The 26,795-nt window shown below is 44.2% G+C and overlaps 1 protein-coding gene across 8 annotated transcripts in view; it reads left to right on the top strand.

Moving 5' to 3' along the window:
* CEP70 (centrosomal protein 70) overlaps nt 1–21,848 on the top strand; it is a 48,357-nt gene extending 26,509 nt beyond the window's left edge. For 6 of the 8 annotated variants that reach the window (XM_055128369.1, XM_055128374.1, XM_055128375.1 and 3 more), the window contains 8 exons: nt 2,774–2,848; nt 10,766–10,865; nt 12,060–12,230; nt 14,135–14,281; nt 14,443–14,611; nt 15,220–15,334; nt 17,931–18,010; nt 21,089–21,848. In XM_055128369.1, coding sequence (XP_054984344.1) covers nt 2,774–2,848; nt 10,766–10,865; nt 12,060–12,230; nt 14,135–14,281; nt 14,443–14,611; nt 15,220–15,334; nt 17,931–18,010; nt 21,089–21,150 — 919 coding nt within the window. In that variant the 3' untranslated portion in view covers nt 21,151–21,848. The remainder of the gene's footprint in view (nt 1–2,773; nt 2,849–10,765; nt 10,866–12,059; nt 12,231–14,134; nt 14,282–14,442; nt 14,612–15,219; nt 15,335–17,930; nt 18,011–21,088) is intronic. The other 2 variants (XM_055128372.1, XM_055128373.1) reach the window with 2 other exon arrangements.
* Nucleotides 21,849–26,795: the final 4,947 nt, after the last annotated feature.

Raw genomic sequence — 26,795 nt, forward strand, 5'->3', positions numbered from 1 at the left:
CTTACAGTCTTTCATAAAACTTTTAAAAGAATTCTGTGCTAATGTGTTTTGGAGTTTACATGAAATAGGTAAGGCCTGCTTATATCAATTTTTTCCTCTATACTTTATATAAACACTGTGATTTGCAAAGTTATTCATGATGATTTGTTACAGGCATTAAATATTCCAACACCAATCCCACCACCACTGTCACCTTCCCTCCACTATTGTCTCCAATTTTTATGACCACCTTTCAAGTCTGGCCTCATAGCAGGCCCACAGTACAGTGGGTAGGGCGTTTGCCTTGCATGTGGCCAACCCGGGTTCAATTCCTCTGTCTCTCTCGGAGAGCTCAACAAGCTGTCAAGAGTATCCCGCCTGCACAGCAGAGCCGGGCATGCTACCTGTGGCATATTTGATATGCCAAAAACAATTACAATAAGCCTCACAATGGAGACGTTACTGGTGCCCGCTCAATAACACTGTATCAAACAATTGATACAGTGCTTATTATCAATAAATTGCTAATAGAATGATCAAAAAATATTTCCTTAGAAGAAAATTAGTGTAAATTGTTGTATCTCACCATGGAAACAGAAAGTCCTTGTATGAGGGATTGTAAAGATGTTACAGGCTAAGCATTCGTTTACTGTTTGGCTAGTTGAGATTGGTTACCTTCTATGTTACATCCCATCAATCTTCTGTGCTATGACTATTGTAGAGGTTGGAGATGTTGTGTGGCTGCCATCACAGCCGAATGCTCCAGGAAGTCCAGAATTTCTAACTGGGCGGTATAGCTGGAGTTAAATTTTTAACTAGTTGGCAACTTTGGGGTATGAACATGACTGCCAGGGCTTCTGGAAGTATAGGAAGGTGGGGAAGGTAGCTCCCATTCTGACTCTAAGAAAGCCTGTTTATTTCTAGTCACACAGATCTGCAAACCTGAATCTGGGGGAGGCTGGGTCCTGAGACAATGGAGTCTGGCCAGAGGCATAACTCTGGCAGTTTTGCAGTGTGGGACCAAGTGGTGCCAGGGCTCTGTTTGGGTGGGCCCTGGACTAGCCCACCCCTCTCTGGGTGCCCTGGATGTCTCAGCCATGTGAAGATGTCCAAAGGATTTTTGGAGGTTGGTTGATATCTTTCAAGATTTCTTTATGAATATCTGAAGCAAGGCCAGTAGACGAGCTTACATGGCACCAGAGATGGCTCACGGGCGTGACTTCTGAGAAAACTCACACTTTTATAGAGAGGGGCCTGGTACACACAGTATGAACATACAAACCCACCTCATGTCAATATGTGAATTTTTGGTTATAAAAGAAATAGGAGTTGAAAACGTTCACTGGGAATAATGAAGAGTGAATCAGAGATGGTCAGGTGGGAGGGACAGGGAGAGAGGAGGGGCACACAGAGTGCTAAGTCTGTGTTCACTGTTGCAGTAAAAATGATTTGAAACAAGTGGCTAATACTCAGCACCTTTGATAAATGATGGGTATGCCACTATTATTGGTAAGTATTCTCTGTTTTCTAAACATTGAACTATTTCAGTGAAAAAACTGGACTATGTTTATCACTAAAACCCAAGTAGGTTGCCAGTAGAGAAAAAGTTGAGGTCGTGTTTTGTCTGTTTGGGGGCCGCATTGATGGTTCTCAGGGCTTACTCCTGGTTGTGTGCTCAGGGATCATTCTTGGCAGTGCTCTGGGAGTCACATGTAATACCCAGGATCCAACCCAGGTTAGCTACATGCAAGACAAGTGCCATATCAACTAGACGCTCTTTCTGGCCCAGGAAACATTTTTGATCAGAGGAGGAATGCAGTTGCCAATACACACCTTAATAACTGTCAGAGGTAGTTTAAGAATTTTGATAAGTGGGGCTGGAGAGATAGTAGGGCATTTGCTTTGTATGTATCAACCCAGGTTTGATCCCTAGCATCCCATATGGTCCCCCGAGCACCGCCATGAGTAATTCCTGAGTGCAGAGCCAGGAATAACCCCTGAGCATCGCTGGGTGTGACCCAAAAAGCAAAATAAATAAATAAAAATAAAAGAATTTTGATAAGCATAATTGTGGTGGGCTGGAGCCATAGCACAGTGATAGGGCGTTTGCCTTCCATGCGGCCAACCTGGGTTTGGTTCCTCCGCCCCTCTCAGAGAGCCTGGCAAACTACTGAGAGTATCTCACCCACATGGCAGAGCTTGGCAAGCTACCCGTGGCAATTTCGATATGCCAAAAACAGTAACAAGTCTCACAATGGAGACGTTACTGGTGCCTGCTTGAGCAAATGGATGAACAACTTGATGACAGTTACAGTGATATTTGTGACAAGTAACCTGATTTTTATACCACTTGCATTAGAGTGCTTTATAGGTTTTGGTTTGGTTTGTTTTTTGGACCACACCTGACAGTGCTCAGGGCTAATTTCTGACTCTTCACTTAGGATCTTTCCCTGAGGGGACTATATGGGATGCCAGGGATTGAACCCGTGCAAGGCGAACACCACTGTACTGTTGCTCTAGCCCATGTTTATAAGGTTTTTTGGGTTTTTTTTTGCTTTTTGGGTCACACCTGGCGATGCACAGGGGTTACTCCTGATTCATGCATTCAGGAATTATTCCTGGCAGTGCTCAGGGGACCATATGGGGACCATATGGGATGCTGAGAGTTGAACCCGGGTCAGTCTCATGCAAGGCAAATGACCTACCTGCTGTGCTATCACTCCAGCCCATTTTATAAGCTTTATTCACTAAGTTGCATGCTTTCAACATGATTTCTTTTCTTTTTTTTTTATAGGCCTACATTGAGTGAATTTAGACTCTACAAGGAAGAAGTGAAGAGACTGGAGAGAGCCCTGAGGAAGAACATCAGGTAGTTCTCTCTTACAACTTTATTCGAGATATTTTCTCTTTTGTTGAACCTGTGAGATTTTTATTTATGTCATAGCTACCTTGTTTTGAAATTACAGGTGAGACATATGTGGGAACTTCCACTGAAAAGAAATATTTCTGGTTTCATGGTTTAAATATAGTTGCTTCAGGGGCCAGATCGGTAGTACAAGGGGTAGGGCACCTGCCTTGCATGTGGCCGACCAGGTTTGATTCCCAACAGATATGGTTCCCTGAGCCCCTGCGCACTGCCAGCAGTGATCCCAGACACAGCTGTGAATAAGCCCTGAGCACTCCCAGGTGTGGCTCTAAAACCCAAACCAAAAATTTTTGCTACTGTCTTGCATTTAGGTACATAATAATCTTTTTTTTTAAATAAAAATTTTATTTTATTAAATCACCGTGTGGAAGATTACAATGCTTTCAGGCTTAGGTCTCAGTTATACAATGCTGAAACAATCATCCCTTCACCAGTGCCCATATACCACCACCAAAAAAAAAAAAAAACCCACACAGTACACCTCCCATCCCACCCCCCCACCCCCTACCTTGTAACTGATAAGTTTCATTTTACATTCTGTTTACTTTGGTTACATTCAATATTTAAACACAAACCTCACTATTGTTGTTAGGAGTACCCCACTAGATTCAGACCTACTGTGAAGACAAATAAGGTCGCGCGGTTTTGAATTTCTGTACTTTACCAAGAAGTCCAGGGAGATTTCTTCCAGATATTAGATAATTGCAGGCTTGAAAACCCAATCTGTGGTCGTCTTAATATGGCGGCCACCGCACCCTTCATCCCCGGAGAGAAAGAGGCGAGAGAGAGAGAGAAATACCTTTCCCCTCCTGTGCGGGCACGGGGCCGAGGCTTAGTTCTCAGGCTGGAGACATTCTGCGAGGAGTTGCCCATGCCGAAAGAGGTTTTGCTGGGTCTGGATTCACGCTTGTGCAGCTGCGGAGAGGCCGCACATGTGTGCGGCCCCCGGGATCACATCTCGGCGGTGGGAGGGGCCGGTGCCTCCCACCTTCCCAAGAGCACTCTCGTGTCCTTTTGCTGCAGTTTTTGTCGTAAATCCCATCTGTGGTCGTCTTAATATGGCGGCCACCGCGCCCTTCATCCCCGGAGAGATAGAGGCGAGAGAGAGAAATACCTTTCCCCTCCTGGGCGGGCACAGGGCCGAGGCTTAGTTCTTAGGCTGGAGACATTCTGTGAGGAGTTGCCCATGCCGAAAGAGGTTTTCCTGGGTCTGGATTCACACTTGTGCAGCTGCGGAGAGGCCGCACATGCGTGTGGCCCCCGGGATCACATCTCGGCGGTGGCTTTTTTTTTCTTTTTGGGTCACACCCAGCAATGCTCAGAGGTTACTCCAGGCTCTGCACTCAGGAATTACTTCTGGTGGTACTTGGGGGACCATATGGGATGCTGGGAATCGAACCCGGGTCGGCCGTGTACAAGGCAAACGCCCTACCTGCTGTACTATCGCTCCGGCCCCAAAAGGGCATAAATTTAATATGGAAAATTGTCTTGGGACTTAGGGGGAATAGCAAAATAACCACTGCAATGACAAGGCCTTGATTTTTATTGGTAGTATTTGTGACCTGAGCAATATAAAACCTTGTCATACTTTAAGCTGAAAAGTACCAGAATGAACTCAGTAGGTTGCGCATATCTGCCACTTGTACCTTTCTTGACTTTGTAAAGCTACCAGAGGAGGCTCGGGGCCACGGTGGAGCTTCGTGGCCGGCTGTGCACTTGCCCTGGGGGTGGGGGAAGGCCCGGGCCTCATCTCTGACACTGGAGGGAAAAAAAATCTACAAAGGAGTTTTTTGTTTTTTCATTTTGCTTTTTAAAAAACATTGACTGCGACTCAGGAATTTACAATATTGTGAATGAAGGTTTCCCATGCACAGAATCCCAGCACCATACCTGTCACAGTGTATGTACCCCCCTCCCCCAAGATCCCTAGGTCCCTTCCCTCAGTGGTGTGGGTCAGTTCCAAAGGAGTTTTTTATAAGCTTGGCCCTGGGGCTGGAGCAATGGTGCAGTGGGCAGGGCATTTGCCTTGCATGCGGCTGACCGGGTTCCATCCCTGGCACCCCTTATGGTCCCCTGAGCCCAGCCGGGAGTGATCTCTGAGCGCAGAGCTAGGAGTCAGCCCTGAGTACTGCTGGGTTTCCTCCCCCCCTCCCCCCGCTCAAAAAAAGGGTTGGTCCTCAAGGACTGGAGAGGTACAGTGGGTCCCCGGCACCACATATGTTTCCCTGAGCACCTCCAGGAGTGATCACTCCTGAAGTGTTGGATGCAAGGGCCCGGGACTAGCGGAAGTAGTGTGAAGAGCGTAGGAATGAAGCATTCTGGGCACCGTATGGTGAGTCTGTCCGTCAGATCACGTACACTCAGTATACTCAGGCTTATGAAGTTGGTCACGTTCAGTAGCTTGAGTGAATTCTCAGTGGCAACTGTGTTTTCTGTCTCATGGTGTCACCTGCCACAGTGAAAGATGTCTTGGTGATCCAGGAATCATCTATTAAGAGAGCCAGAAGTGAGGGGGACCAGGGGGACGGTGCTTGCCCTGCACGCAGAAGAACTGATCACTGAGCACAGTGCCAGGAGTAAGCCCTGAGCACTGCTCAGGGTGTGGCCCCTAAGCAAAACAAACAGAAAGCAAGAAGCGGAGCCAGAAACAGAAGTGGAAGATTGAAAGATGTAGTACTCGTTATTCTGTCAGTATCTTCCGGTTTGATATTGCTTCTTGTTTTATCATCCCCCTATTTGATACTTGCTTTCTTATTCCTGTTGCTTGGGCTCTGAGTGCTGGAATTGCAATCACGCGATGAATTTGAAAGGTCACCGCCCATGGGGCCAGATGACAGGACAGCAGATAGGGCATTTGCCTTGCATGCGGCTGACCCAGCTTGGATCCCCAGCATCCCATATTACGCCCCCACCCCCAGAGCACCACCAGGAGTAATTCTTAAGTGCAGAGCCAGGAGTAACCCCTGGGCATCGCTGGGTGTGATCCTAAAAGGGAAAAGGAAGTTCTAGGAATGTGCGGGAAGGACTCAGGAATGAGCTTCAAGAAAGCTCGCAGTGATAAGTACATGTGTTTTATATCAGTGTAGAAAAAAAAGTGTTTTTTTTTTGAGACAGGTAGTTCTTTTGTTTTGGGGCCCCATCTGGCTTATGGTGTGTGGAGTAGTATAACTTGCAATATAACTAAAAAGAATTATTATTATTATTATTATTATTATTATTATTTTGGTGGGGGCAGACCCAGTGGTGCTCAGGGCTTACTCCTGGCTCTGCACTCATGGGTCACTCCTGGTGGGGCCTGGGGGACCATATGTGGTGCCAGGGATCAAATCTGGGTTGACTGCATGCAAGGCAAACACCCTGGCAAACACCCTGTGATCACTCTGGACTCCAGTGTAGCTAAATTAACTTGGGGTGGGGAGGGCCAGACCCCCACAGGTGGAGACCATTTTCCTGCTCCCAGCTGTGCTGTCTGTCGCTGTGCTGGTGTGGTGGCAGGGTGGGGTGGGAGGGGTGCAGGCAACGTTTCCTCACCCCTGTGAGTCCTCAGGCCGGACAAAGGGGCAGATCATCTGCTTTGTAGAAGAAAAGACCGAATTCAGTAAGAACACGTAAGTGGAGAACTCACAGGGCTGGCCCTGCAGTAAACTGGCCAGCGGGCCGGGCGTGGGTGGGGGTTAGAGTCCCAGCTGAGCAGTGGGCGGGGCCGGGTTCAAGGAGAGCCAAGCGGGTGACTTCATAGGGCAGAGCTTCGCCTCAGGACATCTGCCCTGCTTTAAGATCGCTTTCTCTGCTTTTTTATTTTTTAAGTGTTTTTCTGGGGCAAGAATATTGCTCCAGTGGGAGAGCACAAGGCCTGCCTGCCAGGCCCAGAGCTGTGCAGAGTGACCACAGGCCACTGACACTGCCAGATATGGCCCCCCTCTTTTTTGGTCCATGCCTGGCAGTGCTCAGGGCTTGCTTCTGGCTCTGAGTCAGGGATCACTCCTGGTGTGGCGGGGACCAACCTAGGTCTTCTGTGTACAAGGCATTTGCCCTACCTGCTGTCCTATCTCTCTGGCCCTGTGGCCCCTATTTTATTTTATTATTTATTATTTTTTTAAAAAAAACGTTTTTAAATTTTTTTTTAATTTTTAAAAATTTTATTTATTTATTTATTTTGCTTTTTGGGTCACACCCGGCAATGCACAGGGGTTACTCCTGGCTATGCACTCAGGAATTACTCCTGGCGGTGCTCAGGGGACCATATGGGATGCTGAGAATCGAACCCAGGTCAGCCGTGTGCAAGGCAAACGCCCTACCCACTGTGCTATTGCTCCAGCCCCAATTTTTTTTATTTTTTAATTGAGTTACCATGAGAACAGTTACAGGGCTTTTAGGATCAAGTCTCAGTCATACTATGCTCAAACACCCATCCCTTCACCAGTGCACATGTTCCACCACCAATAACCCCAGCATACCCCCCCCTCCAACTCCCCCTCTGCCTGTGTGGCAGATGATTAGCACTTTACTCTTTCCTTACTTTGGTTACATTCAGTTTTCGACAGGAAACTCACTATCATTATTTGGTGTTTTACCCCCAACAGTCAGACCTGTCAGAATGACATCATTAGATTGTATGTTTTCTATTGTTGGTAACAAAGAGCATAAGATGTTGCACGGTCACGAAGCAGCCGCCCAGATTTGGAATTCTGGTATTAAGTCCAGAGGTATTTCTGCCAGCAGCCGCTGCATTCCGAGATTGGTTTCTGTGGCACTGGGATCATGCTGTTCAGGAGCGGTCAGTGGGGTTTCATCCTTGAAGATGCCTTTAGTTTCAGTGTCACGAGAGTTCTGCCTACGTTTTCCTCTACATACCTATGGATTCAGGTTTGACATCAGAGTCTCTAATCCATTTTGATTTGACTTTCATGCATGGTTTTAGGAAGAGGACTGAGGAATTGAGCAACAGTATAGTGGCAAGGTGCTTGCCTTGCATGCAGCTGACACGGGTTTGATCTCTGATGTCCCATCCCTGAGAGCCACCAGGAGTAATGCCTGAGTGAAGAGTCAGGAGTAAGCCCTGAGCACTGCTAAGAGTGGCCCCCAAACCAAAAATAAATGACAAATCATAATAGAAAGAGGTCTCAGTTCTTTTCTCTTCCTTCCTTCCTTCCTTCCTTCCTTCCTTCCTTCCTTCCTTCCTTCCTTCCTTCCTTCCTTCCTTCCTTCCTTCCTTCCTTCCTTCCTTCCTTCCTCATGTTGCTGCTTTGTTTCCCCAACATCACTCCATATTTTTTACTCCTTTATTGTAGATTAACTGAGGGTCAGTCTTAGGATATTAACTTCTTGTTCCATTGATCTGAGGAACAGTAGAGCATATTATCCTTATTCAAATTTTTTTCTTTTTAATCTGGAGATGACTTTCAGTCTAAGTAATCTACATACTTTAGTTTAGTAACAATTTTCCAGAGGTTCCTGTTGATTTTAGTTCCATGTGCCAGGGTAACAGGTATTGAAAAAAAGTCTACTCTGGATATTTTGAGAAAAACCTACCTGAATATTTTTGGGGCAACCAATCCCACACCACTCTTAGGTGTTTTGCTGGTTTTGTTTGTATTTTGGCAATCAGGCCTACTTTAGCAGTTTGAAAAAGACAGAAAATGTCTAATACTTGTTTTGTTTTGGGGCCACATCTGGTGGTACTTAGGGATTATTCCTGGCCCTTGCTCAAGGATCACCCCTGGTGGGAGTTGTCGGACCATCTAGGGAGTCATGGCTCTAACCCAGGTCAGCCGCAAGCAAAATAAACACCCTCCCTGTTGTATCATCACTCTGGGCCCATCCCAATATATTTCTGAATGCAGATTATTCTGCTTCGAAGCTTGTTTCAAAAACACCAAATGAGTCTTGCAGTTGGAAAGTAAGGGAGTGATTTATAGTGTATCATGGAAGTTCATTGCTCACATGTGAGTTTTGCCGGGTTCCAGGAGATAGAAAAAACTAATCCATAAGCACTTGACCTTCCAGTTCTGTATGAGGGGTATTTAGGATGAGAAACTGCACTCATCTTCTATTCTTGTGTAGTATAGTCTTTATGAATCAGACTTGCAGAGATGCTCATTAAAAAACATCTTCACCTAAGTAAAAAGTTAACTAACATTTAGATATCAGATATTTCAGTTTAATTGTATCCCTAGAAAACTCACTGGCTTTTCTCTGTGCCTTTTGTGTCTAGATAATATGCTCCTGGCACTGCCTTTAGGGTAAACTGTAAAATCTGTGAGCGTGGTAAATTGACCGAAGGCGAGTGGTAACTAGACTGTGAAGCCTCTGTGTCTCGCAGAGGAAGGAGCTGCGAGTAACCTGTTTGTGGTCTAGACCTCTAGGGAGATAAAGGGCACACAGGTAACCAGAGTAGATAATTATAGGCTAGAAGTAAGAAGATGTGAGGGTTTTTTTTTTCTTTTAGGTTAGGACTAACAGCATGATTAGGTTCATGTGCAGACCCAGGAGATTAGATTCGGTTCACACAGCAGTGGCTGTTTTTAACAGACAGATGGCGTGTTAAATCAGAATATCATTTTACTATTTCACAAAGAGCCAGGTGAGAGCAGATGCAGGTCCCTGACTCCGTTTAACGGGTCAGGATCTGACGTGAACTGGTAGACGTGCTCATGTTTGAAACGGTTCCTTTTCCTCCCCTTCCCTCTGTGGTGTGGTGATGCTTGGCACTGCATGTCGTGTGCTGGCTTGCACTGCTCTCGCTCCCGGCCATTTAGCTCTGCCTCTCAGTTTGCGAGCGCCCCACCTAGCTCTCGCTCCTGCAGTCTGAAAACCATGTGCCTTGCCCATTTTGTTTATTTATTTATTTATTTACTTACTTACTTATTTATTTATTCCTTTTTGGGTCAGACCCGGCAATGCACAGGGATTACTCTTGGCTCATGCACTCAGGAACTAATCCTGGCAGTGCTCGGGGGACCCTATGGGATACTGGGAATTAAACCCGGTTTGGCCACGTGCAAGGCCAGTGCCCTACCTGCTGTACTATCGCTCCAGCCCCACTCCTTTCTTTTCTTAATTTAAAATATTGGTTCAGAAATAAGCTCTTGCTTGGCACTCAGGCAACATATGCAGTGCTGGGGATGGAACCTGCGTCAGCCGCGTGCAAGGCAAGCGCCTTCCCCACTACACTGTCCATTATTTCTTGCTTAAGCGTGCTTGGCTTAGAGCACATTGGAAGTTGTCTCCATTCTTTGCTGTAGCTCTTTTCTATTTCTTTGTGAGTGTTGGGGAGCGGTTAAAACTTTCCTCTTCACTGTCTAGTCCCTTTTGTTCTCAGGGGTTTCCATCTAATTTGTAGGCTTACTGAGATGACCTTCTTTTTCACTGACAATATGGCTTAACATTGGAAACAACTTAGATATTCTTGTACTTACAAGTACACACACAGACACACAGACACAGACAGACAGACACCCACACACACACACACACAGACAGACAGACACACACACACACACACACACACACACACACACACACACACACACACACACACACACACACACACACACACACACACACACACACACACACACACACACACACACACACACACACCCCGGGAAGGTAGCTAAGTCATTGTCTTTCTGTGGTTACTGATTTGGTGGTGCTAAGGGGCTGCTCAAATGCTTGGGGCTCCTGACAGGTATGTGGGGGACCAAGCAGTTCTGGGAATTGAATCCAGGTTTCACATAAGCACAGCAAGTTCTCTGCCACTGAGTTACATCCCTGGCCCTTAGTTTACCACCTTATTCAGAGTACTGGTCTGAGAAAGCGTTTTGGATTATCTTGATTTGCTTGTTTTTCCTCCTCTAGATTACAGAATCTTATTGGTGAAGGTGGGTCTGAGGACCGAGAGCAAAGAGAGGAGCTCTGCAAAGACAGCGACACCCTCCTGGGACAGAGATACTTCCAGGTACAGCCGCGAGAAAGGGGCTGAGTGTAGAGAACCACGGTCCTGCTCACCGTGTGGGATGCTCGTGTCTGTGTTTATATGTGCTCCCCCAGCCCTGCTTGCCATGACTTGCCTACGTAGCTTAAAAACATTGTAGGCACGGGAGCTAGAGCGATAGCACAGCGGGTAGGGCATTTGTCTTGCATGCGGCAGACCCGGGTTCGATTCCCAGCATCCCATATGGTTCCTGGAGCACAGCCACGGGTAATTCCTGAGTGCAGAGCCAGGAGTGACCCCTGTGCATCACCGGGTGTGACCCCCCCAATAAAAAGATAAAAAAAAACAACGTAGGCACCTTGATAAAGAATTTCTCCTACCCTTTGAAAGAGGCGTTGGCTTAATTCAAAGCAGTATGGTGAATAGCAGGATTCTTTACTTGTTAAAAAAAAATTGTTGTTTTTGTTTGGGGGTTCCACATCTGGTGATACTCAGGGGTTACTCCTGGCTCTGCACTCAGGGATCACTCCTGCCAGTGCTCAAGGGACCATATGGGATGCCAGGGATGAAGCTGGGTGAGGCACATGCAAGGCCTTACCCACTCTACTATCTCTCCAGCCCCAAAAGATTTTTTTCTTTTTAAAAAGGTTTTATAATCTGTGGTCAGAGAGATAGTACAGCAGGTAAGGCTTCCCGATGACGGAACCCTGCAAAGGGAAGGAAATACGGGGAAAAGAAATAATTGTGATACTCTTTACAGTCTGCAAAATATGAATATGTACTGCTCAACATGGGCTGGAGGGATAGCACAGCGGTTGGGTGTTCGCCTTTCACGCGGCCGACCTGTGTTCGATTCCTCCGCCCCTCTCGGAGAGCCTGGCAAGCTACCGAGAGTATCAAGCCTGAGTATTGTGGCAGAGTCTGGCAAGCTACCCATGCGTATTGGATATGCCAAAAACAGTAACAATAAGTCTCTCAATGAGAGACGTTACTGGTGCCCGCTCAAACAAATCGATGAGCAATGGGATGACCATATTCCACAGCTCAACATACGTGTTGTATTTCTCAGGTCATTACAATTGTCAGTCTTACTAAAGATTTACCCTCTTAGTACTTTACCCTCTTAGCAGAACTCTGAGAATCTTGGTCCACTGCATACAGAGAACATCACTTTGACAGGACTGTGAGAATCACTAACTAGATCACCCTTTTCCAAAGGTGCTGTGTGGCATCAATGAGATTATTCACCATCCAAGAGCTCCAGTGGTAATTTATAAACAGAGCAAAGGAGGATGCCAAAATTTTAATCAAGATTTTATTCAAGAATGTGGATTTGAGCACCTTATTCCAATACTAGAAATGTGGGCAGAACAATTGAGTTTTGTAAAGGTAAGGAGCAGGTTGGATATTCTTTTCATATTTTCTGTTGGCTATTCTTTTCCTGTTTTAAAATGGTGTTGGTATCCATCATCTTAGTAACAGCATTGGGCGTCACTTCTTTTCTTGGGTGGAGAAAGAGGGTGTCACCCATCCTCAGGGGCTACTCACAGCTGTGTATGGCAGCAGGGATTGAACCTGGGCCTCCTGCATGTAAACATACACTCAGCTGCTGCACTCTCTTCAGCTCACTCGCACGTGCACCTCAGCATACAAAGTGTACAAACGAGCCCAGTGCCCTCGCCCTCTCATCATAGAGTATTCTGTATAATTGCACCTTATGGCACCTGGTTAGTAAAGTGTCATTATATTGTGACTATCTTTTAAAAAAATTTCCTGTGGCATTTACTCTTTCAGTCATCTTTGCATCTGAATATATTGTCTTAAGTTGATAAGATGGTCCAAAGCTTTCTCTCCAGATCAAAGGTTGAAGATACCAATATGTGAATCCGCACAGTAACTGAAGAGTGTCATGTACTGTATTTCTTCCTGTAGTCTAGAGCTATACTGCCTAATAGAAACTATTCGTCACATATACCTATTAAAGTGTGTCTAGTCTCAATTTAGATGTGCTCTAAGTCAAGCATACGCTCCAGATGGGTAAGACTTAGTATGGAAAAGTAATTTAAGTATTGATCATCTATTGAAATGGTAATAATATTTGAGTTAAGACTCTATGATTAAACTTAACATCATTGAAATCACACTTAAAATATGGCTACTAGACTGTTTAAAATTTTAAATTTCTCACCTGGCATTTTTTGGGGGAAGAATATGCTAGACATTTAGTAAATGCTCAGGGAATATTATCAGCTGACCTGCCTCAAAGTTCTAAACTTCCCAGAGCCTGACCTTTTGTGCACAATATAAGATTGTTTAAGACAATGTGTAGGTCAACAAATCAAAGCTGCCATAAAGCTGGAGTAGAATTAAGGTCAATATCCTGTGCAATTAAAAACTCCCCAGGAGGACGAGCGAGCAAGCAGGGTGCTTGCTTTGCATGTGAGAGGCCCAGGTGTGATCTCCTCCTAAACACCTACTCTTTAAAAAAGGGTGCCTGCAGGGGACAGATGCTCCAGTGTGGATAGATCTTGAAACTTTTAAGAATGCCCCCACACAGTCAGCAAGTATGTGGGGAATGCAGATCAGTACATAGGGTGATGGGCAAGAATGAAGATTCTAACAGCAAATGGGTGAGGAGTTTCTTTGGTGAAAATCAGAATGTTCTGAAATTTAGATAAGGGTGATGTTTGCACAGTTCTATAAATGTAGCAAAATTACTGAGCTATATACATCTGGCTGGATTTTTATGGTATGTGAATTACATCCTTAATGGAAGACATAAAAATTCAAGACGAAAATATAAAACAAAGCTTATGTTTTAATCTGTTAAAGCTTTAAAATTATTACTCATATAGGAGGTTTTAATAATAAATAAGTGCCTAAAACATCAGATAAGTTTTTTTGTGTGTGAGACTCTTATCTGGTGAAATTAAATTTAACAGACTGTTTTTAAACTGATAATGATACTTTTTGTGGTTGGATTTGTTTTGCGGCCACAGTGGGCAATACTCAGATGTTTCCTCATAGCTCTGCACTCAGGATTACTGCTGGTGATTAGGGATTACTCCTGGCAGTGCTCGGGGAATGGTATGTGGTGCCAAGGATCAAACCTGGGTAGGCTGCATATAAGGCAGAAGCCCTACCCACTGTGCTCTCTAGCTTGATAATAGTATGCTATTAATAATACTGGTAGTAATATATATAAAACTTTTTTGGGTAGTTATGTCTTATCTTTTTTCGATGAAAATTTTATTTTCTATCAGTAATATTATGTAGTTTCTTTTGTTATAAAGGAATTATATAAGTCCTTGAAAATACTGTCTGCAGAATTGATGCCATGGCATAATCTAAAAAAGCAAGATGAAAATGAAGGTATCAGAGTTGAAGACTTGTTGCTTATAGTTGATACCATGTTGGAAGAAGTTGAAAATAAGGGAAAGGTAATACTTAAATAATATGCGTATTTTATTGTAGTCATATGTTTAAAACCAGTAGTGTTAATCTAGGAATTTTCATTTTTCAAATTTGTATTAGAGATTAGCAATTTTTTTTCCATTGTCAACTGTCTTTTTTTCCCTCTTTTTTTTTTCATTTTGGACAGGGCAGCAGTACTTCAGACTTTCAAACCTTGCAAGCTATTGTTTCTCACTTTCAAAAATTGTTCGATGTTCCTTCTTTATGTGGAGTCTTTCCTCGAATGAATGAAGTTTATACTCGACTTGGAGAACTAAACAATGTCGTGAGATATCTCCAAGAACTCTTAGAATTAGGTGATGATCGTCTATCATTTTGGGCTCCCCTTTAATAATATTCTTAATTAGCCAACCAAAAGTAGGTTAAAAAATTGGGGTTGGGGGCCGGAGCGATAGCACAGCGGGTAGGGTGTTTGCCTTGCATGCGGCCAACCTGGGTTCGATCCCCGGCATCCCATATGGTCCACCACGCACTGCCAGGAGTAACCCCTGAGCATTGCTGGGTGTGACCCAAAAAGAAAAAAAAAAAATTGGGGTTGGCCTATAACCAGAAGTGTTCAGGGCTCACTTCTGGATCTGCATTCAGTGGTCCTTCCTGGGGGCTTAGGAGATCATATATTGAAACCAGGGATCGAACCTGGGTTGGCCGAGTGCAAGGCAAGTGCCCTACCCACTGTATTATCTCTCTAACCTATGGTTTTCTTAAGAAAAACAATTTTTTTGAGGGTAACGAGGTCAGGGTATAGCTTAGCAATGAACATTTCCCTTGCATGAATGTCAATCCTCAGCATTGCAAAAAAAGAAGAAAGAGAAAAATGAGGATACCCAAAGGCCAAAATATTTGATTTAAAGCTCTTGGAAGTTTTTGTTTAAAATAATCGGCCTTTTTCTTTTCTCTTTGATAGATAATTCATCCTCATTGTATGTGTTGGTGGACACGGTTGGGAAACTGTGTAGACTGGTGAACGAGGGTATCAAAGACCAGGTTGTACAGGTGTTAGGACCGGAGGATGTTCAAAGGTATTTACATTCAAATTCTGAAGAGTTCCCAGAATTCTGGGCATGGTCAAATTAAAGACTTTGAAAACTTCCTAAGTTATTTATCTTTCCTGTTTGGTCTAGCACCTTTGAAAAACTGAACAGTTGAAAATAATCTCACACAGAGATGGAGAGTATTTTCAAGATAAAAATAGATTGTGGGGTCTTGTAGGTTTAGGTAAAGTGATTCAACATAATTGCTGTAGATCTGTTCGCAGGAGAAATTATGTATGGAGAATGAAACCTTGTTAACAACTGGGATGGGAGCGATAGAACAGCAAGTCGGGCACTTGCCTTGCATGTGGCCAACGTGGGTTCGATCCCCAGCAGACCATATGATCACGCAAGCACTGCCAGGAGTAATCCCTGAGTGTAGAGCCAGGAGTAATCGCTGAGAAATGGCAGGTAGGACCTCCAGACCAAAATGAAAAAAAGAAACCTGGGGCTAGAGCAATAGCACAGCCTTGCCCATAGTTGACCCGAGTTCTATCTCCAGAATCTTGTTTAGTCCCCCGAGCACTGCCAGGAGTATTTCCTGAGCACATAGCCAGGAGTAACCCCTGAGTATTGGAAGGTGCACCCGTTCCAACAGAAACCTTGTTAACTTCACATAAGTTCCCAATATATATAAATAAGCCTATTTTTAATCTACTGCCATAGATCACTGAATAATCCCCATAGACACGGAATAATCTCTAACCATGTAATTATTATTTGATTTAAAGATATGTTGAGTTTTTATTTTTTATTGAACTAACATAAAACCTAATAAAAATATTTATTATATATGAAAACAGTAACAATTTAAAAATATTTATACGTAAAATAGGGATAAGTTCTCAGTTTAATTCCAGACACCTCGAAGGGGAAAAAAAAAAGACAAAGCAGAAACATTTATTTTGTTTCAAACACTGTGATTTGCAAGGTTCTTTATGATCTATTTGTTTAGTTGTTTCGGGCATGCAGTGTTCTAACACCAGTCCCATCGCTAGTGTGACCTTCCCTCCACCAGTGTCCCCAGTTTCCCGCCCACCCTTAGCAGGCACATAACAAATTTGCTTCCTATTGCTTGCTACAACGTGGCTTAAGGGAATGACAAATGGAATTACCAGGAAATATCTCAAAAATAAAGTGAATTTGTGACGATTCATTGCTGTATGACTTTAACCTGTGTAAATAAATTCAAGTTGCAAAATGGAAGCATTCAGGTTCAAGCTGTACTCAAAGCAACTCTTCTCCCCACCTGCTAATTTTTATCCCCTGCAGCAGAGGAGAAGCAGCTGCATGCCACATGGGCCCGTCTCTGCGAGTGTCCTAACAGGAACCCCTACCTTTCCTGACATTTAAGTTTTCTGAGTCTTAATGCTTTTTTTTTTTCTTTTTGGGTCACACCTGGTGATGCACAGGGGTTACTCCTGGCTCTGCACTCAGGAATTACTCCTGGCGGTGCTCGGGGGACCATATGGGATGCAGGAATTCGAACCCAGGTCGGCCGCGTGCAAGGCAAACGCCCTACCGGTTGTGCTATCACTCCAGCCCCTCTTAATGCTTTTTAAAATAATTTGTCTTAGGGTCCTACCCAGCAGTGCTCAGGGCTTACTCCGGGCGCTGCACTCAGGCTGCCTCAGGGGACCATACGGGATGCCAGGGATCAAACCCAGGGTGACCACGTGCAAGGCAAGCGCCCGCCCCGCTGCGCTGTCACCCCCCCGAGATACTTAATGCCTTTAAAGGAACGTGTTGATCTCACCATCTCTTTCCCTTCACAGAGTTTTACTGACTACTGATACTGATTCTGAATGTTTCCTAGGATATTAAAGCCAAATGTTTTAAGAAATGCCTAGAAAATCATCATGGTCTCTGTAAGAATTCTTGTGTTGAATGGAATGTTATCGATACCAGAAATGTTTTTTCTTTCTTTCTATTTTTATTTTGGGTTCTCCAAGCACCAGTCAGGGGCCCCAGGACCATTCCCAGAGATGCTTGTTTGGCCACTGAGGCCCAGACAGTTCAGACCTTTACCTGCGCTGTGGGGCTCTGGGGTCGGCAGCGTGGGAACCCTCAGCCCTCCAGGACACAGTGGGGGCCGCTGGTGTCAGGGACTGAACTCAGGGCTGCCAGGCACCCCAGGCCTCCGAGTCCTCACCCGGCCACAAAAGGGCATAAATTTAATTTTGGAACCGATGTTTACACTGACAAGAATTTTTTATTTTTAAATTTTTATTGTTGGTTGGGGGGGGCCACATATGGTGATGCTCAGGGGTACATCCTGGCTCTGCACTCAGGAATTACTCCTGGTGGTGCTCAGAGGACCGTATGGAATGCCAGAGATTGAACCCAGGTCGGCAGTATGCAAGGGAAACTGCCTTGCCCACTGTACTTTCACTCCATCCTCACTGATAATAATATTTTTGATAAGAAAAAATGACACTAGATGAACTAAGAACTCAGAAAAAAGGATAAGTTGTATGTAAGTTATCTGGACAATTTTTTTTTTAATTTTGAAAATGTTCTGTTTTCAATCAGATGCAAGGACACTAAGTTGGTAATTAGTGTAAACTCTGCATTTTTTTTAAAGCATTATCCACAAATTGGAGGAGCATGAGGAATTTTTCCCTGCATTTCAGGCATTTACTAATGATCTACTTGAAGTCTTAGGTAAGATCTCTGTGGTGGCGGTCCTCTGTGACTCGTGTCAGTGGGGTGAAGGCTGAAAGCCCCTAAGTCGCTAATTAGAGTTTTGACCTAGAAAATTCCATAGACGGTGTCCAGAAACCATTACTGACCTGGAAACACATCCCTCACATACAGTTCAAATGGACTTGGAGTAGCCTACTAACCTTTAACTACTTAAAGGTTAGTAGTTAACCTTTAAGGAGCTAGAGATTGCCTTTGGCGGGGGACCTTAGGGTGAGAAATGGTCTGTCCCTGGCAAGGTCGCAATTAGCTCTGACTATGGTTGTGCCTCATTGGAAATCTTGGTAAAATTTATGACCTGGGAACGTGGTTTTTCTGCTTTTTCTTTTAGTGAGAGACACACTTGGGGTGCCCAGGGCTGGATTATTTCTCTGTGTTTGGGTTTTTCTCCTCTCCCTCCCCCTTCTCCACATGACTTACCTAACCTGCTCTACTTTTTAAAATAGAAAAAAAAGACATTTTTTCCTTCTTAAGTGATAGGAAATAATGGAATAAGAATTGGTTTTAAACCTGTAGAAAGGAAGTGATAGAGTTTTGTTTGTTTTGGGGCCACACCCTGCTTTGGCAGGACTTACTCCTGGCTGTGCATGCCAGGATCACTTTGGCAGGCTCAGGGGACCATGTGAGGTGCCAGAGCTGTATGCAAGGCAAGACCCCTCCCCGCTGACTATCTCAGGCCCTGGAAGAGGTGTATTTATACACTTGCTCAGACTGAAAACTTTGTGTTTTTTTCTTTTTTTTTTTATTAGTCACTATGAAATTATGAAGTTATTCATGGTTGGATTCCAGGCACACATTGTTTCAACACCCATCCCTTCCCCAGTCCCCACTTCCCTCCACCAATCCCTGCCTCTCCCTTTGCTCCTACCCACTAATTAATGTTTTTCCACATAGCTCGTTAGAAAGGTTTATGCTTGGAGGGTTGGGGAGTGGGCATTGGCCGTGATGCTTGGGACCATGTAGTGAGCCCCAGCCCGCCGCACGCACTCAGCCTGCTGAGCGATCTCTAGCTCTGAAAGGTTTTTTCTTTTTCACTCCTAAAGAATGACTCCTTAATATAGGAAACTAAACTAGGAGAGGAAATAAGACTTACAGCAGTAGGAATAAGCAATTTTAGTCAGAATAAGGAATAAGTAGGATAAAGGAATAAATAAGAAGAAGGGTGTTAGATCCTTGTTAAGAAGATGGGTGAGGGGCTGGAGAGATAGCACAGCAGGTAGGGCGTTTGCCTTGCACGCGGCCGACCCGGGTTCAAATCCCAGCATCCCATATGGTCCCCTGAGCACGGCCAGGGGTAATTCCTGAGTGCAGAGCCAGGAGTAACTCCTGTGCATCGCCAGGTGTGACCCAAAAATTAAGAAAAAAAGAAGATGGGTGACTGAAAGAAGTACCTGTCTTGTGAGCACTAGAATCATATCATAATGTGGAGCACGGAGAGCGCACATGAAGGTCGGGGCCAGTCTCCCGTAGCCTGCAGGACCAAGGCAGACACTGAGTATGCCTTTGGCATGCTTCTATGTGGGGAAGGTCATGTGTGGCAAAGGAAAAGGTCATTTCAAAGTTAAGCATAAGGTGAGGGCTGAAGTTGTAGAAATATGTCATCTTGTCTTCTGGAGAGCCCAGTTTCACAGGACAATAGGATTCTACTTACTGTAGGGAGAGTAATTCACTTTAACGGTGGGGTTTTGCCATTAGTGAATATTTCAGTGGTGTGCTGGTAGCAGTTTCTTCAGAATCCTCCTATAGATTCTTCTCAGATATTCTGACACTCAGTGTGGCTTCTGTGGGATCATTTGCTTCAGAAGTCCAAGTGTCCCAGCAGATGACTCTGGTTTGGTCATAGTTGAAATCCTGGAGTTAGCATTATATTCGCCACTGGAAAAGTTGAAACTGGTTTTGACAAAAAAGACTACTTTTCTTTTTACTAGGTTTCCTATCTTAAACATCTAGTGTAACAAAGTGGTGTACCAAATACATTTTTATCTTGCAATAGGTATGATTAGCAGAGAAAATTCTAATGGTTCAGATCTTTGAACTTTGAGTTTATTTATAACACAAATATCTCATGGAGAAAACTGGTGTGATTTCAGAATGGGGGTAGGTGTGCGACTAACTTCTACTAACACCTGTCTTCCCATTGATGGCAGGTGTAAACCAAATTCTCTGTTGTAGATTTGCCTATAGTTTTTTCTTCCTGCAACTTAATGCCCTGTAAATGGATTCAAACCATATTCTGACTCAAGTTAGGAACTTAAACAGTGCGGATCATGTATATAGATCAAGGGAAGAGCAATCCAAAATGTAGCTAAACATAGAGGGGGAGAGAAGGAACTCAGGAAGCATGTCTTATGTAAAAAAAAGTGAGTTTATGAACAATAGCTTAGCACAGTCACCTAGAAAAAGGTACCAAGAAACCAGAGTCCCAGCCACTGGGATACACTGGGATACAGTAGGGCTGGAGAAAAGACCCCAGTTCCAGGGGCCAGAGCGTTCAGTGACTTCTAACTTAGCCTGGAGTCTTAGGAAGAGAAATCAGGGAAGAAGCTGAGTGAGTTCATCTGGTCTGCTGGACCAGCCTACACCCTAGGTAGAGTTCATCTGAGATTTGCACCTTTGGTTCAGGATGTGTGTTATCCCTAACAGAGGATCTAAGACCAACCCTCAGGACAGGACTGTATTCCGTGGAAAGAAATTTCCCGAGCCCCCACCTGGGGATCCAGGAGCAAGACAGTCTCTGAACGTCACATTGTGTGTCCTCCTGGATCCTTCTACAGATGCACAGAGGCAGTAGCCTCCGCAGTCAGTCAGATCTGTTGGTCGGAGCTCATCCCTAAGGGCCAGTCCGAGGGCACGGCAGCATTTCCAGGCAGACTCTCGACACATTCTCACTGCCACTGGGGAGACATTTTGTGTGTAGGAAAGGTCGAGGGACACTGCTTTTGTACTCGAGGTTTGACGTTGCATGTAGGCTCTCATTTCACCTGCCATAAAGCTACTTGATAAAGCTGCTCTTTTTTTATTCTTGTTTTTCTATTACAGAGATTGATGACTTGGATGCCATTGTACCTGCAGTAAAGAAATTAAAAGTACTTTCATACTGAAAACATATTAAAACATTTTTACTGTGTAAATTGCATTCTTAACATTACAAGCATTGTGTAGGGTTGATCTTGAGGCAAGGGTCATGAAATGTGTATATGTTTATTCTCGGAATTCATCCCCTTCTTAGTATTTATTGGGTCTTTCTCATAGATGTATTAACTTTGAGATTCTTTTATTCAGTTCTGCGATAAAATTAGTAAGTTAACTTTAGATTCTCTAATCATTTTCTTAAGCAGTTTGTGAGTGCTTAAAAATTAAGTTTGTTTTAAAGTAGTGCAGCGTTTTAAAGTTTGTTTTAAAGTAGTGCAGTGTAAATAAGGGAGAGAATCAGGGAACGATATAATAAGTAACAGAAAGGTTGCACTTAAGTTCAGGATTTTGTGATCTTTTTGGCTCTGGAAGAAGGAATGCCAATGACTCTCTTAAGTCCCGCCAGTGGGAAGGCCTGGCTTTCCTGGCAAGGATTTGCTGGCACGTTCTGTTAAGATATCCTTCATGGTACTTGGCCTTTCAAAGCAGGAGGAAGAAAAGGAAGAAAGAGAAGAACACTTTGGCACTCTTTTAGGGTAGGAAATGAATCATGGAATAAATAGATGAGTGGATAGAAATCTTTTTTCTTTCTTTTTTTTCCAATCTTGATGTAATGTACTTTTTGTAAGGATAAGATCTTAAATAAAATTTTTGTCAAGAATTTCCAGACGTTGAGTGTCCTCAATGACTTATTTGTGCCACTTGCAAAGAATGAGGCTCATTCTCTTCTTTCCTCGGGCAGTTGATTCACCCTCGCTGCGTTTGACATGAGAGTCCTTTGCTTGCCTTTCCTTCTTCGTTCTTAGTATTCAGCCAGACTTTTTTTTTTTTATTGAATCACCGTGAGATAGAGCATTGCAAAATTGCTCATGATTGTGTTTCAGTCATGCGATGTTTCAACACCCATTCCTCCCCCAGTGTAATTTCCCAGCACCAGTGTCCCCAGTTTCCCTCCCACCCCTTCAAGCCAGCCCCTACCCCAACTGCCTCTGTGACAGGCACCTCTCCTCCCTCTCTCTTTCTCTCTCTCTCTCTCTCTTCTCTCTCTCTCTCTTCTCTCTCTCTCTCTCTTCTCTCTCTCTCTCTTTCTCTCTCTCTCTCTCATTTAAGGTCAGCCATACTTATACTTTTTTTTTTGGGGGGGTGTCACACCTGATGATGCACAGGGGTTACTCCTGGTCTGCACTCAGGAATAACTCCTGGCAGTGCTCGGGGCCCCATGTGGGATGCTGGGAATCGAACTCGGGTTGGCTGAGCGTGCAAGGCAAATGCCCTACCCTCTGTGCTATCACTCCAGCCCTAGCCATACTTTTTTCTTTCTTTTTTTTTTTTCTTTTTGGGTCACACCAGCAATGCTCAGGGGTTACTCCTGGCTCTTCACTCAGGAATCACTCCTGGCAGTGCTCGGGGCCCCATGTGGGATGCTGGGAATCGAACCTGGGTCAGCCGCATGCAAGGCAAAGGCCCTCCCTGCTGTGCTATTGTTCCAGCCCCCCAGCCATACTCTTTAAGGGACCATCATTCAGTTTCAAGACTGTAAGTACAAGCTACCTTTGGATGCAGGTGCCCCTTCCTCCCCCCTGCTCCCCACTTCTATAAGTATCAGCTTAGGTGTAGGTAGCACAAGCCTTAGTTTGATCTCTGGCACCGTATGGCCCCCCAGGCACTGCCGGGTATCTGTCCTTCACCCCCTTGGCACTGCCAGGTGTGACCCCTCCTTTTATTTTAAGCAGACTTGAGACTGCCTGGTGATTCTTGCTCATTGTCATGTAGAGAATATTGTAAAGATTTTCTGGAGGTGGGTTTGAATGGAGGAAGTAATGCCAGTAGACAGATACCCAGATCCTTAGTGACTAGACATAAGATCCTAGGTTCCTTTCTGATTTGAAATTGAATTATTTGTTTTGTTAGTCTGAACTTACATTTTTAAATACTAGCTCACAGTTTGAAACCTGTGCCTTTGATGGCTGGCTATTCAATAATGAAATATTCTGGTGTGAGACAGGAGAGATAGTCAACAGGAAGAGCTTATGTTTTGCATGAGGCCTGGCTATGGTCTCTTGAGTTCTATCAGGAGTGACTCCAGAGCACTAAGTTGGAGTAGCCCCTTAACATCATCGGGATGGTGTGGCCCAGACACTCCCCCCCATAAAAAAAATTCTAAGGCCAAAAACTCGAATTAGATTGTGCTAAGAAATCACTGAGAGACAGTTGGAAATATAATAATATTTGAAATGTAATTTAAAAATTATTTTCTTTCAACTTATTTTCTTTAACAGCCTCTTATTATTTATTCCATTTTTTTGGGTCACACCCAGTGATGCTTCAGAGTTACTGTTGACTTTGCACTCGGGACTTACTCCTAGAGGGCCTGGTGGGATCATATAGGATGCCTGTGTTGGCTGCAAGTAAGTCAAATGCCCTATCTGCTGTACTCCAGTCCCTAGCCTCTATTTTTTCCCACACACACTTTATTTAAACATTACAGTTTGCAAAGTTGTTCATGATGATTTGTTACAGGCATTCAGTATTCCAACAGCAATCCCACAACCACCTCCCTCTACCACTGTCTCCTATTTTGCCAACCACTCCTCAAGCATGCCCCTGTAGCAGGCCCATACAATTTATTTTATATTGCTTATTACCTCTAAATTGCTAATGAAATGAACAAAAAATATTTCCTTAGAAAAAAAAATCAGTGAAAATTGTTGTATCATCATGAGGGTTTAAGTCCTTGTCTGAGGGATTACTAAAATGTTGTACAATTTAAGCCTCCTGTGTTAATGCTTTTGTTAATGGAGACTGGTTGGCTTCTACCTTAGGTCCCACCCAGTCTGCTGTGCTTACTACTGGATTATCAGTGTTGGAGAGTTTAGTGATGACCCAAGGAAATCCAGAATTATTAACTGGGCAATATAGCTGGAATTAAATTTTTAACTAGGCTGCGACTTTGGGATGTGGACATGACTACAAGGGCTTCCAGAAGTACAAGGAGGCGGGGGTAGGTAGCCCATTCTGACTGAGAAGGCCTGGAGTTTTCAGTTACAAGGGTCCTATGTATCCGAGATTTTGGCAGGTTAAGTTCTCCGTGAAGCTCAGTCCTGAGGGGATGGAGTCCAGCTAGAGACACGGCAGCGACTTTGGAGCATCAAGCCTCTTATTTTTACTTATTCATTTAAAATTTTATTTTTATAAAAAATAAAATTATTTTTATTCCAACACCAATCCCCCCACCACTCCACCTTCTCACCACCATTGTTTCGAATCTTCCTACCACCCTCAAAGCCTTGCCCCAAGCAGGACCTAAATAATTTATTTTGTATTGCTTGTTATGAATAATCTGCTAAAAATGACCCAAAAAAGTTTCCTTAGAGGAAAGTGTGTGAAGATTGTTGTATCTCACCCTGGAGCCATTAAGCCTTTGTATGAGATTACTAACAAGTTGTTATTGGTTGAACCTTGTGTGCTAATATGTATGTGTGTGTGTGTGTGTGTATTTTTTTTTAAATCAAGATTGGTTGCCTTCTGCTTCACATCCCAGCCAATGTGGTGTGCTACTCTTGGTACAGCAGTGGCATAGAGTATGAGCTGTCACTCCAGGAATTCTAAAATTTTAAATAGGGCCCTATAGCTGAAGCTAAATTTTTAACTGGATGGTGGCTTTGGGGTCCGGAAGCATCTCTGCAACTTGTTGCTCTCTTCCAAGATTTATTTGTGAGTCTCTGGATCATGGTCATTAATGAGCTTATATGGCACCAGAGGCAATTCGTGGGCGTGACTGCCAGGCTCCTGGAAGAACAGGGGGATGGGGGAAGGTCGCTCATTCCCAACTCCACAAGAATCTGGAGATTTCAGTCCCAAAACCCACATACCTGAGTTTTTCAGCAGTTTCACTCAGGGATGAGGCTCGTCAGAGCCTATGGGAGAAGGGCCGGGAGCACAAAAGCTATTGCGTTCTGGAGGTTTTTGGCTGCTGGGGCTCTGTTGGGGTGGGTGGAGGGATTCGCACACCCCCACCCCCGTGTTTCCCCGATGAGACTCAACCTGGAACAGGATCTGGAAGGATCTCTGCAGCTTGTTGCTCCCACCCCACCTCCTTTTTTTGGGGGGGTCACACCCGGCGATGCACAGAGGTTACTCCTGGCTCCTGCTCTCAGGAATTACTCCTGACAGTGCTCAGCGGACCATATGGGATGCTGGGAATCGAACCTGGGTTCGGCCGCATGCAAGGCAAATGCCCTACCCGCTGTGCTATCGCTCCAGCCCCTCAAGCCCCTTATTTTCAAACAGTTTTATTTGGGCGAGAAACCTGGTACTACACCCAGTGGTTGATACTGGCAGTGTGAGGGGACCATGTGGTACCTGGGATCAAACTCGGGCTTCTTGCACGACAAGCATGTGCTCCAGACTGTCGCGCTGTCTCCCTGGCCCCAGGGTTTTTCCATTCCTTCCTTGGATGCCAGGCTGTATAGGAAGGCACTGTCAAGGGGCGTATTTGAGATCCTCGCTTAGCTCCACTTTACCCAACTTGAATTAGTTAAAATATAAATATATATGGCGAGGATTGATTAGCTCAATTACTTTTATTTTTATTGATATTAGTTGACATATAAAACTTGTACATATTGGATGAGAGAGATAGTATAAATTTTTTTTATTATTATTAGTGAATCACCGTGAGGGTATAGTTACAAATTTACATATTTTCGTGCTTGTGTTTCAGTCATACAATGCTTGAGAACCCATCCCTCCACCAGTGCCCATTCTCCACCACCAATAATCCCAGTATCCCTCCCACCCCCAATACCATCCCCCCACCCCACCCCGCTCTGTGGCAGGGCATTCCCTTTTGTTCTCTCAAGGAGAGATAGTATAAGGGTTAAGGTGCTGCCCTGCACACAGCAGGCCCAGGTTCAGGGTGACCCCTGAGTGCAGGGCCAGGAATAAGACCTGAGTGTGAAGACAGGTGTGCTCTCCTTCCTCCTTCCAAAAAATAGCTGTACATGTTTATAAAGTATATATGATGCCATCCCAAAATCCAAGCGACAAGATTATCATCCCTCTCAGACTAAAAGTTTTTTATCTTCCTGACACTCTCCCTTCATGCCAGTTGCACTGTGGCCCATCCCACGTGCTCTTTTGCACCCTCTGGGGACTGATGTAGCCTCTGACAGGACTCTATATTTTCTCTGGAAGCTGTTACTTTGTTTTCACTTAACTTCCACTTAGCTCAACCATCTCATTATTTTGAGAGGTATTTTGTGAGGGGGGCGTTGCATTTATGAATAGTTTATTCATTATTTTTGCTGCATAATATTCCTTTATTGTAAGATACCACAATTTCTGTATCCATTCACCTGTTGGTGATAGTTTGGTGGGTTTTATTTATTAATAATTTTTTATTGCTACAAATGAAACCAGTGAACATTTATGCTTAGATTGTTGCATGAATATTTACTTTGAATGAATATGAATATTTATTTTTTATACAGTGTCTTGAAAGCTGTATTTTGTCTGGTTTTTTGTTTGTTTTGGTTTTTTATTTTAATCTTTTTTGTGGTAAAAAGGTAAATTTGGTTTCTATGTTACTCCATCCTGCTTAAAAGAAATTTAA

Source organism: Sorex araneus, chromosome 2, assembly GCF_027595985.1.
Source record: "Sorex araneus isolate mSorAra2 chromosome 2, mSorAra2.pri, whole genome shotgun sequence".
Lineage (NCBI taxonomy): Eukaryota > Metazoa > Chordata > Mammalia > Eulipotyphla > Soricidae > Sorex > Sorex araneus.